Here is a 14940-nt window from a genome sequence, read left to right on the forward strand (position 1 = left end):
AGCTGGAGGTGAAGGCAATGTCTTGAAAATCAGTGGTCATCACAATACCGAATGAGTCCAAAAACACACATTGATTTCATATTGTTCACTTTATTTTTTTCACTTTAAAAGGTACTATTTATGTAACTTGTTTTTAAGTGCCAATTAATTAAAACAAAACCATTAAGGTGCATTTTTTTTTTTTTTTTTTTTTTTTGGTGGGGAGTGGGAGCGGAGCATTTTTTGTGGATTACTTTGTGGATTAGAGGGCAGGTGGGTGAAGTGGAACCAAACCTTTTTATTTCACTAACACTGTATTAATAATTGATAATGTTAGTTGTTTAGAGCGAGTTTTTGGTTTCTTATCTTTTTGAGCTAAAGCTGCAAACTGTTGTGTGTAGAGAATTCAGTCGAGCCACAGTGTTTTGAAGCAAGCATCGTTAGGGTTTCGTTTCTTATATTAGACTACAGTCAGACTATTGAATGGCAAATAGGACACATGCATTTAAAAAGATTTATTTAGTATAAATGAGAGACATTATGGAAATGTATATTTTTACATGTTTGATGCTATTTTTGGTTAACAAAAAGGAAAAGACTATCATGTTGAGCTTTAGTGTTGAGTTGAGCAGGTAAATTGCTGCCTTCGGTTCTCCCCGTCCTGCCCATGGTTAACATAAACATACGCATTCACACTAATGGTTTGCTTTTTTTTTTTTTTTTTTGTTATCATGTCATTCAGATTATTCTTTTTTTCTGGCTAAATAACAAAACTTGGCAAGTTCACTAAAGATTAAAGCATGCACAAACTTGCTGTTTAGCTATCTGTTAACATTTTTTATTTCATAATTAGAACCGACAGGATTTACTTGATAATTTTCCAGAATTTATGATGTACAGTATTTAATATAGGCCCTATTTTGTTGTATGTGTTGCAATAATATTCAAAAAACCGAAACAAACTGGGGCTTTCCTCTGTTACAAGTGGCGAAGCTTTCGTGTATAATTTGTCCTAATAAACAGGTTTTCTACAGTGGGATGTATTTGTTGTCTTTGCTTTTCAGACAGCTGAAAAGGTGCGACACTTTAGATGTAACCATGAAACGATAAACAAGTGACAAATGATTGACCTTGCATTTTCCCCCCACACAAACACAATGAGAAGCAGTTCACTGTATTGTATTGATTTTATGTGGACAGTAAAATGACAAAAGACTGCTGTTGTAAATGAACTGAAGCCTCTCCTCTTTGTCAATAGATGTTATTAATCCTTATATTCCAGGGTCCTAGCTATCTCTCTACAACTGATAGTTACTGGTAAGTTAAACTACACTGGTAAGTCTCACACACACACACACACACACAGTTACAGTGCCTTACCACAGTATTCCTGTTCCTTGCATTTTTCACATTTTGCCCTATTACAACCACAAACCAAGTAACAGAAATAGAACATAGCCGTATATTTCTGAAGTGGAAGGAAACTGATGCACAGTTTTAAAGTTGTTTGCCAATAAATGATCTCCAAAGCCTGGCATTTACATATTGATATATATTACTGGACGGGACATCCCATGACTGCGGCAAGACACACAGGTGCCACTGTTCTGAAGTGAGTCAGGGCAGCTGCAGAAGCAGCGTCAGAAGTACACAAAACTGGTTCTTCTTTAAAGGCCAACCTTTTCTAAGTAGAATGACGTGTCACTTTAACAGTCTGACTTGAATGTAACTGAAATCGAACTGATATAAAACGTAATTGGAGAGAAATTCTAGGACATATAAGCAGTGTGCATATGTTGTGTAAAGTAGTTCAATTCAATTAAATTGTATTTATATAGCGCCAATTCATGAAACATGTCATCTCGAGGCACTTCAAAAAGTCTAATTCAATCATATTATACAGATTGGTCAGGAACCAGTTGATTGCATCAAAATCCCGACAAGCAGCATTCACTCCTGGAGAAGCGTAGAGCTACAGGGAGAGTCGTCTGCATTGTACATGGCTTTGCAGCAATCCCTCATACTGAGCAAGCATGAAGCAACAGTGGAAAGAAAAAACACCCATTAGCGGGAAGGAAAAACCTCCTGCAGAACCGGGCTCAGTATGAACGGTCATCTGCCTCGACTGACTGGGGGTTAGAGAAGACAGAGCAGAGACACAACAAGAGAGACAAAAAGCACAGAAGCACACATTAGTACAGTGTTTAAAAAACTAAAAACATTTTACCTGATTAAATGGAGCCTAAATGAAACAATATAATCCAAAACATCAGTGTTCATCAGTTGTAAGTTGTTAGTGGAGTTTACGAAGGGTACACATAATCTGAATTTTTGGACATTTTATCATTAAATGTTTCACACTTGTGCTGGATAGGCTATGCCTGTGTTTTGACTTATTGACATTAGTGAATGTTTTCCTACTTTATGAACAACTGTAAATTTACACCTGATCAGAACTTTTTTATTATTTGTTATCCTCTCTCTACTCCTCCTATCCCTTCCGGCTGCCCCTCTGTGTCTCCATGCTGCTGTGACAGCGAAGGGGTGACTGTCTTTTGGCAGATTCAACGAGCCAGATACACAACTCGACTGAACCACACACATTTTTGTATTTTTTAAATCAAGCAGGACCCGAACAGAGCCTTTGGTTTTGCCACTGCTGATGGCTGAGCTGGTCAGATCATCGGGAGCACCGTGACACATCGGAAAACGTCCCGATGACCAGTCTGCCCCCAAAACCCTCTTTTAGTAGCCGATGTCATTTTAGATGCAGCTCGAGCTGTTAAAGAAGAAGTTAACAGCATGCTGATCTTTATCACACAGTAGGTATACCTGTAAACACTATAATTGCACAGTTTCCAAGCTTCTAATATATTTATGTTTAGGAAGAGTTTGAGACATATTTTATATAAGATTGGATACAAATTAAAAGTGCTAGGACCATTTTTGACAAATGTGTGCTCATTCCAAATTAGAACAGCATGGTTTTGTTGACGAGACTCGATACATACCAATGCTGCCTGTGTGTGCGCGTCTATGTCAATAGAGGCAAATAGGGGATGTCCTATCCAGTAACATATCAATGGCACTTCCAGTCTCGAACAGCTTTCCACATCAACATTTTTTACAAAGTAGCTCAAGTTCAGTCAGACTGGATATATAGTGTGTGGGTAGTTCCAGTCTTGCCACAGATGATCAACTGTTTCTAGGTCTGTACTTTGACTGAGCCATTCTGAGCACACAAATTCTTCCTAGAAACTCTGACCAGCTTCCCTATCCCTGCTAAAAACACATACCTACAGAAGGATTCTGCCACCCCTATGTTTCACAGTTGAGATGGTGTGTACTTCAGGTGATGTGCAGTGTTTCTTGCTACATAGTGTTTTGCTTTTAGATTGGGAAGTTCGGGTTTATTTATAATTGGTAAGCAGATCAGCCAAAGCGGAATGCGTCAGCATTCGCCTGATAAGTGCTGTCCAAAATAGTGCAGTCAGTAAGGAAGGGAGTAGAAAAAGGAGCTTCTATGCTTCCTATCATAGTTCCTTTAGCATAGGGAGCTTGTGATGCTCTTTATGGGCACTAGGGAGCCATGAGGAATGCCACAATCCTTTTTGTGACATGACGTATAAGAACAGCTGACCTCAGAAATTAACAAAAATGTCCAAAGAGAAGGGAGGGCCAGATTTGACTAGCATCATCCATGGGCATTTTCATCACGTATTGACACATGAGTTAAAGGCAGTCTGAAGTCAGCAGTACAAAGATCCTTTCCTACCCACGATTACAAGTGACCTTGTGACAGGTCAAGACACAGGACCTGGGGGCAGTAATTGAAACATTTTATGGAGCCTTAGGCTCACTAAAAGTCCTCCTCACTACTCCTGACATTTGTTTTCCACTTTAAGAGCTCTCTTAAGGCCTCAGGTGCTTTGTCAACAGCGTTTATCTTACTGAGTTAAAATTCTGAGAAAAGCCTTAGAATTGGGCAAATTCTAGGATTTTTCTTAAAATGACATCACTAAGAGCTACGTTTAGTCTTAGGACTCGTTGTGAACATGGGTCTTTAACAGGTGTTTCCAGCGGGGGAAAAAAATAGTGATTGGTTCAGTTACTCCTTGTCTGATCCTCTGTTGTCCTCACCCCTGTTTTCCCCAGTCTGTTCTATTTATTAAATTGGGTTTTTCACTATTTCACTGCCATCTTCTCTGCAATGCTCTCCCCAACAACACCAACACATAACAAAAGTTTGTGGTGGTCATGAGACCAAATGTGAAAACGTTCAAGGAATAGAAATACAAAATTCACTGCTATTACTTGTGTCTGTCAGTTAAATATAAGTCAGCAGTTTAGACTAATGCTAGACATTTCAAGGAAAGGTATAATTCACCAAAGTAATCTTAACTAAACATAGTATGTGGATATTTATTTTTTTGAGAACCCTGCAAACCTCAGTGCATCATTCAATTGATTCAAATGTGAATTGTTAAAGATGAACAATTCTATTCAACAGTTTCTATAAGATGTTTTAATGGACTGGGATAGAATATATATTCGTAAAATCTAACTCAAAAAACATTTCCTCAAAAGGGGAACGTTGTTGTATAGCTTAAAGAAAGACATCAAAATTCAATTGGGAAGAACTTGATTTTCATAGTGGAAATTAATTGAATGTGACTGAATTTCAGTCCTTGATAACCAAAGGGTTTTGAAGATTATTAATTAATTATTAATTAATTGAATTAAGGGCAAACAGTTCAAAGGTAAAATGAAAAAAAAACCTGGAAACATACATTTTAAATTATTTTAGTTGAAGTTGGATATTTTTTCAGCAAAATGTGTGAGGTTTAAGGCTTAGCTCATAACTTCAAAGGCTCTTTACCGCTGTTCACAGCTGGATAGAGCTCAGGCGTCTGAGAACTGCATGCTGTCAAGTTCACTGGAGCATTATACGGAAGTAGCATTTATTCACCAGGTGGCGGCGCTGTTCAGCTTTTCCAGCCACCCCAGATCTTACTGCTTCTGCTTTGGAGTCACGCCAGTTAGAGCGTGCTTTGTTGGAAATTAATGAGAAATTAAGAAAAAAGACTAATTAAAGAAGAAAGTCTAAGCTTGTAACTGAGAAATGCGCAGAAAAAGATTAATTAGTCTATAAAACGATGTTATAACTTCCCCCCAGCCCTCTGGAGAGTTGACATTATTTAATCATTTTACTTTTTTACCATGTAAAAACGCCAATAATCAAAAAAAACACATGGGTGCAATGTATTGCATTTATGATGTTAAAGTAAAATAACAGCAGAGGCAGCCCGAGATTTAAGACCCATATCTGGTTTTCAATACTTATTTAATAAATAACATTTTGGAGACAAAGTTAATTGTTTTACATTTAGAGCATTAGCTCAATGTGGAGTTGGACTTGGAAATGAAGTGCCAGTTGTCATCACTTACTGATGAGTTTGCAGATACATTGTCAATTAAGAGAGATGGGCAGAAAAATCACTAAAATAGTGACATCGAAGACTTTTTAATATAACTATCAAAACTATTGTGCTTCACTGTATTATTGCAATTCTTACATGTCAGCTCTCTTAAATACAAAATAAACTAAAATGTAAATTTTTGAAAGGTCGTAAAATTTAAAAAATGTTTGTTTGAATGGAAATACGTATTTGAATTCTGAAATCTACACAATGATACCTGTTTGACTAGATATATTAAAGGTTTGTGGAAACCAAATTGAAATAATCTGTTCGAACCTCCCGCTTACATCACTCCCGAATTTGCACAACACTCAAAACCTAAGTAAATGTTAGCATAATAAGTAATTTGTTCTGTATAATAGCAATGCTAGAAACGTTGCATGGTGAAATATTCATCAAGCATTTCATAATATAGACAGTGAACCTAGCTTCTGTGGGACAACAACCTGTTTTGCATGGTAAAGGCAAGAGGACATATGCAAAACCATGCAAAAATCCACTTTTTTAGGCACTTTTTTATCTTTAGATTTTGTTTGGATTCACGTATTAACCCACAAAATTCATTAAACCATCCCCCAGCATACTAAAAAAATGGTTGAACGAGGTGGAGTGGAATGCTTTGCAGTGGCGACTGCAAAGCATTCCAGGTTGTGGGTTCGGGTTCGATTCCAGGTTGTGGGTTCAATTCCAGCTACCCCTTGCCACATGTTGATGTGCCCCTGGGCAAGGCACTTAACCCCAAATTGCCTACCGAGCTGCATCTCGGTGTATGGGGAAGTGTTGGCCTAGTGGTTAGAGCAGCGTGCTTGCACTCAGAGAAGGATGCAAGTACCCGGTTCGATCCCCAGCGCCTGCACTCTAGGTCCCTGAGCAAGACACTTAACCCCAGAACGCTTCCCGGGCGCTGCACATGGCAGCCCACTGCTCCCCAAGGGTGATGGGTTAAAAGCATGTTTCAGTGTATGTTTCAATGACAATAAAGATGATATTACTAATTACTAAAAATTACCTGATGGGGTGAAGTGCCTCCTTTGCTTTTAAAAAGACAGCACCAAAATAAGTTGCTCTCAGGCGCACCTCAGAACAGGGGCAAAAGAGGGGCACGTGGGGCAACAATAACGAGGAATTCAGACCAAAGTATTGAAGTTCCACTTTATATAGACCACAACTTATCTCCACACATGTTGTACTGGGCCCATGACCTCACAGTAACCACGTTCATTGTCTACATTAGCACTCACAGCACTTGCATCCTGACTTTAGACTTGTAATTAAATCACTCCATAGAGTCTAGCTTCTGTCTATGCTTTAAAGGTGCATACATCAGTAACTAACTCTGTTTGCATACAACGTAATATTAGTCATTATTTTTGCACTTTGTTTTTGCTCAATTTGTTAGTAAATAAAGCCCTTTGAGTTTAATTATAATAAAAATCGGAAGAAGGGGGAACCGCAAAAAAGTATGATTCCTAGAGGGAAAAGACTGGATAGCCCTGGGAATACCGTATGGACGTTGGTGTTCCCTGAAGCTGCCGAGACTCAGATGTGACCGCAAAGTTGAATAAACGTCCTAATTTATACTGTGATATTAGCAATAGAAATGCTCTTCTCAGCCTCTACAGTCTAAAGTAAAAATATTATAAATAGATTGATTGATTGATTCTTACCTTGATGCTGTGTCCCTGTTTTCGTTTATGAACAAGAAATTAATTTCTCTATGAGGCTTTTAGAGTTGCTCGGTTTATTTAATGAATAACAGTCGGTTTTCGATCACGCCAAGTGGCCGCTTTACCACGAGGCATTGCAGAAAGTCAGGCTTGGTTCAGCATTATTATTAATAGTAATTTATTAGTCGCTAAATTGCTTTCTGATAGTTCTGCGATACTGCTGGTAGATGGTGCCGCGTCTGTTTATGTCTGCCCCTCGCACCCCGTGGGTGGTTATTTTTAGGCTCCAAAAGGACTATCAATACACCAACAGGATGGACACTTGGTGTATATAGCCCTATTTTATAATGATCAAATGCTTTTTGGTCTTTTTATAAGCATATAACATGGCCATATACCTTTAAAAATGTGTCAAAAAACCTGTGACATTGTTAGTGTTTTGAGTCATGCTGGATGCTACACAGAGAGGCTTTGGACATGGAGACTCTGGAAGTAATGGCCGCTCCGGTACCATCGGCTTCTTTGCTGACATTGTTAAACACAGAAAATAAATAAAAGCATGGGTTTCTAGGTGTACACACACCAACAACACATGGAGCTTGCTAGCAAAATAAATACAAGGGTTGGGAGAGGTGCATGCTAGCAAGGTTACCACGGCAGCCATGGCCATCCTGCATATTCATTTTTGGAGATCACGTGCCGTTTGCTGACAGGAAAGATTTTAAGATATAGTCGTATGAGCTGCTGCAGCCTGGGGATCTTAAGCCACAGCTTAGTTTGCATTTGCCTTGGGCCGGCTTTGGGTAACAACTTCTAAAAGTCAAAAGTGTTGGCTTTAATTGTCAATTTGGGCTAAAATGCAACACCGGAAATTTGAAAAATATTTTGCATTTGAAATTCAAAACATGAAGACACATGAAAGAGAATTAGGGTTTTAAAAGGTGTTTTTTATTCTTTATTTTTCCACCCCTTTTTTGTTACACCCTAACTTTTGTTCATTCATTATATTTTAGGGTTATGACTTTGAATATAGCCTATGTTAAAGTAAAAAAAAAAAAACGCATAAGCAGAGAAGAATCTCTTCAGAGTTGGTCTTACATTTGTATTTACAGGATTTTCAAACGATTATTTTGAGGTTCTTGCCCACCTCCCCGCCTCGTGCCCGGCGCGCCCCAGTCTCCTGGGAGATGGGAATGAGAGGGGGCAGCACGCAGGCTCCTCTTGCGCATTGGAATGGGAGTCTGTCCCTCTCTCTCCACTGAAGGAGCTTCCCCCCTCGGCCGTGACCAATGGAACATAGAGTCTCCATTGTGGCGGGGACACTTTAATAATCGCCAGCTACAATATCCAACCTGTCGGTAGCTTCAGGAGCCCAGCCCGGCCCGTTGGATGCGGGGGGGAGACTCGTTGGTGGGAAGAGGAGGGGGCGAACGCTCGGCGCCAGACCTCCACCCCTAAAGATGTCCCCGCGATGAATAAATGAATAAGAAGTAGAAAAGACTGAGGTCAGCCTGTCTCTGAAACTGCGCGATTTATTCTCTGAAATTATATTGGGGGACTTTTTCCCGTGATAATATTCTCGGGGCTTCTGGCCCAAGAAAAGGACAACTATCAGACACACACTGACCAATGGGCATAATTCAGTCTTAATCATAACGTTAAAAAAAACATCTGAGACTCTTGGGTGAAACGGCCACGTCTGCCCTTCTTGACCATCCTCCCTAAAAATACAACTCTGTTATCACAGGCATGTAGTCTTCTAATCATAAATCCCCCGAAAAACTAGTCTTAATGGGTAATTTCTAACTAGTAACAAGCCTGTTGCTTTTTTTGGTGGGAGATTTCCGTGTTGAAAACTGATTTAAAGTGCAGACAGGTGCTTCCGCCAATTTGAGCTTCTTCTTTTTTTCTTGTTTGTCTGTGCAGCTTTCCACTTTGCTTAAACATCTGCTGTAACATGATAATTAAAATCATGGACTATCAATTATATTAAGGTAGTTTACAAAGTGCGTGCGTGTGAGTCCTGTGTGTGCGTCCTCGTCCTCGCCGTCCTGCTCACTGCGCGCAACATAACAGCCCGCTCGGAGCGCAAGATCTCAGCTCATGTTTCCGTTCCCTGTGAAGCCCTTTTCTCGCCGACAGGGCGTTCCGAGAGCCGGATCAAAAGGTTTTAAACCAACTACAAAAGAAAAATGGAAACTAGAGATGATCCTGGATTCAATGAATCCACAATGAGTTCGCGAGCCCAAGGAACGGCAAATATTTCCGCCTTTTTTAACCTCCTTTTCCCGGATTGGAGTCAGGGCTTCACTGATTTAAAATGTTAATAGGCCATTAATTCCAAAAATGGCTTTCATGTAGCCTAATATGTTAAGCCTGGTACCTGTAACACTGAAATATTCAGGATGTTAAATGTCAGTTACTAAAATGGTTTTGAAATTAAAATAAACACTCAAGTTACATAGTTAAATTCTAACATGTTTAGCCTTTTCGTGACTTTCCTTAAGCATTTGGGTAACAATGTATCTGAAGATTTTGGTTCAATCAAAAGTAATTCTCTTAAAGGGGACATAATAATGCATTTTACTGTCTTCGTTTTCACGTTCAAATTGTTCAGTTGTGGTCTATTTAAAGTGGAATTTCAATGCTTTGATCTGAATTCCTGGTTATTGTAGTTCTGCGTGCCCCTCTTACACCTGTTCTGAGGTGCGTCAGAGAGCAACTGGCGCTGTCTCTTTAAATGCAAATAAGGCCCCCTCCAGGTCGCAGAGCATTGTTCGGTCATTTTTGTATTATGCTGGGGGACGGTGTAATGAATTGTGTGAGTTATTACATTCAACAACCGACCATTTTGATATTATCCACTTGTAGCTTCAGCATCCTTGATCTTGGACTACAAAATTGCAGTGGCGAAAAAATTTAAATGGTGAATTTGTGAAAATGGTAACCCAGAAGTCCGTGATCTTGTTTAGTTCTACAGCGTAGTTGTTAAAAAACTACAATAGAGAAAACTGAGTGGATTGAAAAATGTGACCCAAAACAGAATATAAGGATTTCTAAGCACATGGAAAGACTAAATTAAAATTTTATGCATTCCTGGAGACACAACCAAATGTATTTAAGGGCTAAAAGTGTGGATTTATCATCATATGTCCCCTTTAAGGTTGCTTGCATTGTGTTACTTGAATAGACCCCCCCCCACCCCCAATTTAGTTAGTTCAAACCAGATTAACACAATGTTTTTATTAAGTAGTTAGAATTTAGTTCAATTCAAATAGAAAATACTTAAATTAAATGTTACGCAGGTTTTCTTCAAAGAGTTGTTGTAAATGCTGGGAGCGGGCAGGAAGGATCCTAGTGGTCTGTCATACAGCAGCTCTGAAAAAGCCTCTGACTGAAGACACTGTTATTTGAAAGTCTGATGGAGAGGATGCTCAGCGATGTGGTCTTTAATGTTCGTCCTTTTATGAAGAGTCATTCTTTGCACAATCATCTCATTCCAGAGGTGTCCCCAGAACAGAGCTAGCCTTTTCTACCACCTTGCAGAGCTTTTTTTTTAAAAGTCACTGGCTCTGATGCTGCTACCCCAGCAGATTATGCTGGAAGAGATCACATTCTCCAAAACAGACTTATAGATGATCTGCAACATCTTGCTGCAAAGGACCAAAGCTTCCTCGTGAAGTATAGCTGCTCTCTGCCTTGCTGATGGCTTCACAGCTGCATCTCCTGTTCAGACCGTTTTATTTAAGCAAATTTTGATTAAAGAAAAATGTATTAAACCAAATGGTCAGAAATACATTTCACTTTCAACGACTGTGGAACTGTAACACAGCAAATTCAAACTTCATATTTTATTTTTACAGCTGGGTAAAAATAAAATATAAAGTTTTTAAAAAGCACACTAAAACAACAAAAAAGTGTTGTTACTGCTGCGTGAATATGAAAGTCACCTAATCAAAGGGCATAGTACTGAGGTCTGATTAGACCCATCCTATAAGTCTGCTTGTCGACGATTCTTCACAATTGTGTCAGATGAGTGTTGCCATTCCCAGCATGACGCATAGTTGGTATGACTCTCATCGAATATGTCCGTTTCAATCAATCCTTGTCGTAATTATGAACTACTTTCATTTAGTTTGCTGAATTATTTGAAAACTGGTGCAATGGTTTCACATAGAGCTCAGGTGCTTTTCTGCAGCAATCTAAGTAAACTGAAATTAAATTCAAGTAGTGTTTGTGTGTGTGTGTGTGTGTGGGGGGGGGACTCCTCATAAAAACTGGACATACTTTGAGCACAATAACAGTACTTAGCAATGATCTGTTCTGAAAGCAAATGCCTTCTAAGACTTAGCCATTTGGTGTGCACAGAATGAGAAAGTTGGTTTGTTGAAAAACATATCCAGTTAAATAACAATTTACCAAAACAAATTAAAAAGAGAAACGTTTTTATAGAGGGTGCACTATTGTAGATTAGCTGAATCTATTTTAAAGCAAATTCTGACGAGCATTTCTGTGTCTTTATACGCTGTTAGACTGACATAAGTTGTTGTTAGCGTCTAAATACTGATGAAAATCTACCCAAATAAAATTAAAACTGTTGTATCGCTTTTATTGCCTAAATCTAACAGCGTGTACAGTTTTGTTCAAACGTAGCTGTATTCCAGCTTTCTGACCATGTAAAATCACATTGCGCGTTTGACATCAATGACTGGGTTCCTAAAGGGTGGAAAGTTGACCCTGTTGAACTTTTCAAGCTACCTCTTTCCTCCCCTTCTGCTCCACCTCCATGTCTGAGATGCAATGCAGTCGCAGTGAGGTCAGGTGAGGATTCTGTCCCCTCCACGCACGTCTCGCGCTGTGCACCCTCCTCAGCGAGCCCCTCATTCCTCGCACGTGCGTCCGGGAGGGAGGGGAACATCCCACTCCGCTAGCGTCAAACACTCCCTAAATCGTAATTTTATCATAAACAGTCCCACCTCAACGACCCATAATCACCTCTCACGGGCTTTTTTTTTTTTTTTTTTTTTTTTTTTTTTTACCGAGACATCTCATTGGATGCGAACACGCGACCAGCGCGAGGAGGGGGGCTTCCAGACGCGTGCCGCTTTTTAAACAGACGCAGCGCCTTGAGACACCAGAGAAGGAGTCCCGCACGCGACCCAAACGCCTCACACACATACACGCACACACAACCGGTGCAACGGCAGCGCGACTGTGCATTCCTGCAGGGACGTTTCCTAATATAGTTATAGGGAAGAAAAGTTTTTTGAGGTTTTTTTTTGGTATTTATTTATTTATTTTCTCAAATTGGGAAACATGGATATATTAACGGTGGAGGAGTGGGGTAAAGGCGCGCGGGAGGTTGCAACCCTGGATGTGCTGCAGCTGGACGCCGGGGTGGTGAAGAGGGGAGGGAAGCAGCAGCTCGAGGCGTCCCGCTACGACCCGGGACTTACGCTCGTGGACGGCGGCAGAGACCCACGCGCTTGGCTAGGCGACGCTTCAGGCACCTGCGCGGCACACGCCACCTCACCCGACAACCTGCGGCACTCGCCGTGCCCAAGCACCGGTTCTTACCAAGGTGAGAGACTTCTTTACACCTGCATGCATCAGGTAGCAGGGGTTGATATTCGGGATCAGGAATAAATCGATGATCTTTTTAAGTGGAGTTTCGATTTTAGGTGCTTTACTCATTGTTGAATATCATTTTGGGGCTTTTGACTGTGGCTAGAAGTAGGCTAAGAACCGTTAAATCGTTCGTTTATTTCGATTTGTTCTAAGTTATTGTTTTTAAACTTTATCACAACAGGTCGATTTTAGTTGTTAACAAAAATGTATGTCTTTTCGTTTATTTCAGAGAGTTGTTCCCCCGGGTCCTCGGGTCATCCCAGCCCTCCCATTCACAGACGATCTGCCAAGAGTCCCTCCTCTTCCTCCCTCAAAGTCAGGGACCTGTGTCGCCTCAAAGGCACCATCACAGGGCCCCAAGAAGAGGCCCCCGCGAGGCAGAGAGCCCCGTCCAGCAAGCCCGTCAATGGCGTCCAGAGGCAGAGGCGCGTGGCCGCCAACGCGCGCGAGAGGAGGCGCATGCACGGGCTCAACCACGCGTTCGACGAGCTGCGCAGCGTCATCCCGGCGTTCGACAACGACAAAAAACTCTCCAAATACGAAACTCTGCAGATGGCGCAGATATACATCAACGCGTTGGCCGATTTGCTCCAAGGTCCGGCGTCCTCCAGCAACAATGAAAACTCGGGCGGTTCACCAAAGCGCGACATTTTGCTACCATCGCCCTCAAATGGTTTTGAAGGGGCAAAGGACAGGGTTGCCCAGTCTTCGGTTACCTGCAGGACAGCGGCGGCTCTGCCCCTCTCCGGGGATACCATACCTGTTCACGTCAGCGGGATGCCATTGCGCTCTACATTCCAAGAGAATTCCTTCGCTGGTAGAGTTGAAGACGCAATGTGTTCTCCCTCGTCCTCGCTTGTTGGGAACGGGAGGAAAGGGTCTCCACGAAGCGACGGTGAGTTTTCCCCGCGCTCCCACTTCAGTGACTCGGATGAAATGGCGATGGAGCTCCACTCAAGTGAAGAAGACGATCTGTCAGAACTCAAGCTGCCCAGCCACCGTCATCCCGCCGTGTCATTCTAAATAAATTATGGATAAATAGACTATATATATTAAAAAGAAATAGATCACAGCAACATTTATCAAATTTCAGTAAACCGTGTCAATCGAATGCCTTGGATTTATATGATGGAAAAATATGTTTGTTTGTTCTTTTTTTTTCATTTTGTAAATTAAAATAAAGTGGTTCCGATTTCTTTAACAGCTGTGTCATTATTAGTTTAGGTGAGAAAGACATGATTCGATTCTGCCAATATACATATATAGATGGAATTCCAATGCATCCAACAAATTCAAGGTTCCATAGTGACGTGGGTGGACGATCCCTCTGCCATGTCGCGCACAGCACCGCCATGGGCATTTCCCACGTCCCACCAACCAAAACTCTTGTCTTCCTAAAAAGCCGAACTTTACGCATTACGCTTTTGATGTATTGGATTGTGTAAGATTGGTTTCTAAAAATGATTTAAAAATGATCTTGATTTCTGATTCAGCTGATGATTTATTGTAATGTGTATTTTATTTTGCAACTTCTAAAGTTTATAACGTGCACTTTAAATATTCGGGCCAGAGGCTTCAGAAATGTCAGAAATGCGTTTGTTTGTTTTTTTGTTCCCCCAAACCTTCAGAGAATACAGCTGTGCTTTGTTTGCTAGTGTAGTACTGCCAACCTCATACAAATGTAGCCTATTTAATCTAGCCATCATCACTGCCTTTTTAAAAGCAATTTTCTTTTTTTATCAACAAAAGTTTGTTTTTACTGTTTCTTTCACCGGCTGAGATTTAATGATGATGAAGTTTTTGATGTTTAGCCTATTTATTGCTCAAATGCTTCTTACTTTTTGCTTTTTGTAACTACAGTTCTTATCGATGGGTAAGAAAAATAAAGCAGTTGTTATGCCATTCTTTGTTATTTTTATTTGACTTTGAAAATAAAAGAAAACAAAAATCATGTCTGTATTTAACTCATTTATTTTAAAAAAAGACCAAAAATAAACATAAACATATAAGCTGAAACTAAAATATTGTTCTTAACTTTATTAAATTAATTTAAATTCAATTTATAACATTGCAATGATCCATTAAGAGTTCATTCACATTTCAACACTTCACAAATCAGCACTTTGAATCGCATTGTCACTAAAGAGTGCTTCATAAATAAACTTGCCTTCTGCCTTCATACTATA

The 14940-nt window shown here is 40.3% G+C and overlaps 1 protein-coding gene across 1 annotated transcript; it reads left to right on the forward strand.

The window, feature by feature from the left end:
* The first annotated feature begins 12107 nt into the window (after nt 1–12107).
* Nucleotides 12108–14685, forward strand: atoh1a (atonal bHLH transcription factor 1a). The gene is made up of 2 exons (XM_012868788.3): nt 12108–12707; nt 12984–14685. Exons 1-2 carry the CDS (start codon nt 12443–12445, stop codon nt 13775–13777), a joined length of 1059 nt encoding a protein of 352 aa, XP_012724242.2. The 5' UTR covers nt 12108–12442; the 3' UTR covers nt 13778–14685.
* The last annotated feature ends 255 nt before the right edge of the window (nt 14686–14940 follow it).

The sequence above is a fragment of the Fundulus heteroclitus genome, chromosome 12 (assembly GCF_011125445.2).
Source record: "Fundulus heteroclitus isolate FHET01 chromosome 12, MU-UCD_Fhet_4.1, whole genome shotgun sequence".
Lineage (NCBI taxonomy): Eukaryota > Metazoa > Chordata > Actinopteri > Cyprinodontiformes > Fundulidae > Fundulus > Fundulus heteroclitus.

Excerpts from the sequence above, each read along its gene's own strand:
- atoh1a (XM_012868788.3), top strand. The coding sequence starts at position 12,443 with ATGGATATATTAACGGTGGAGGAGTGGGGTAAAGGCGCGCGGGAGGTT. Across the intron at positions 12,708-12,983 it reads AAGCACCGGTTCTTACCAAG|AGAGTTGTTCCCCCGGGTCC; the intron begins GTGAGAGACTTC and ends CGTTTATTTCAG.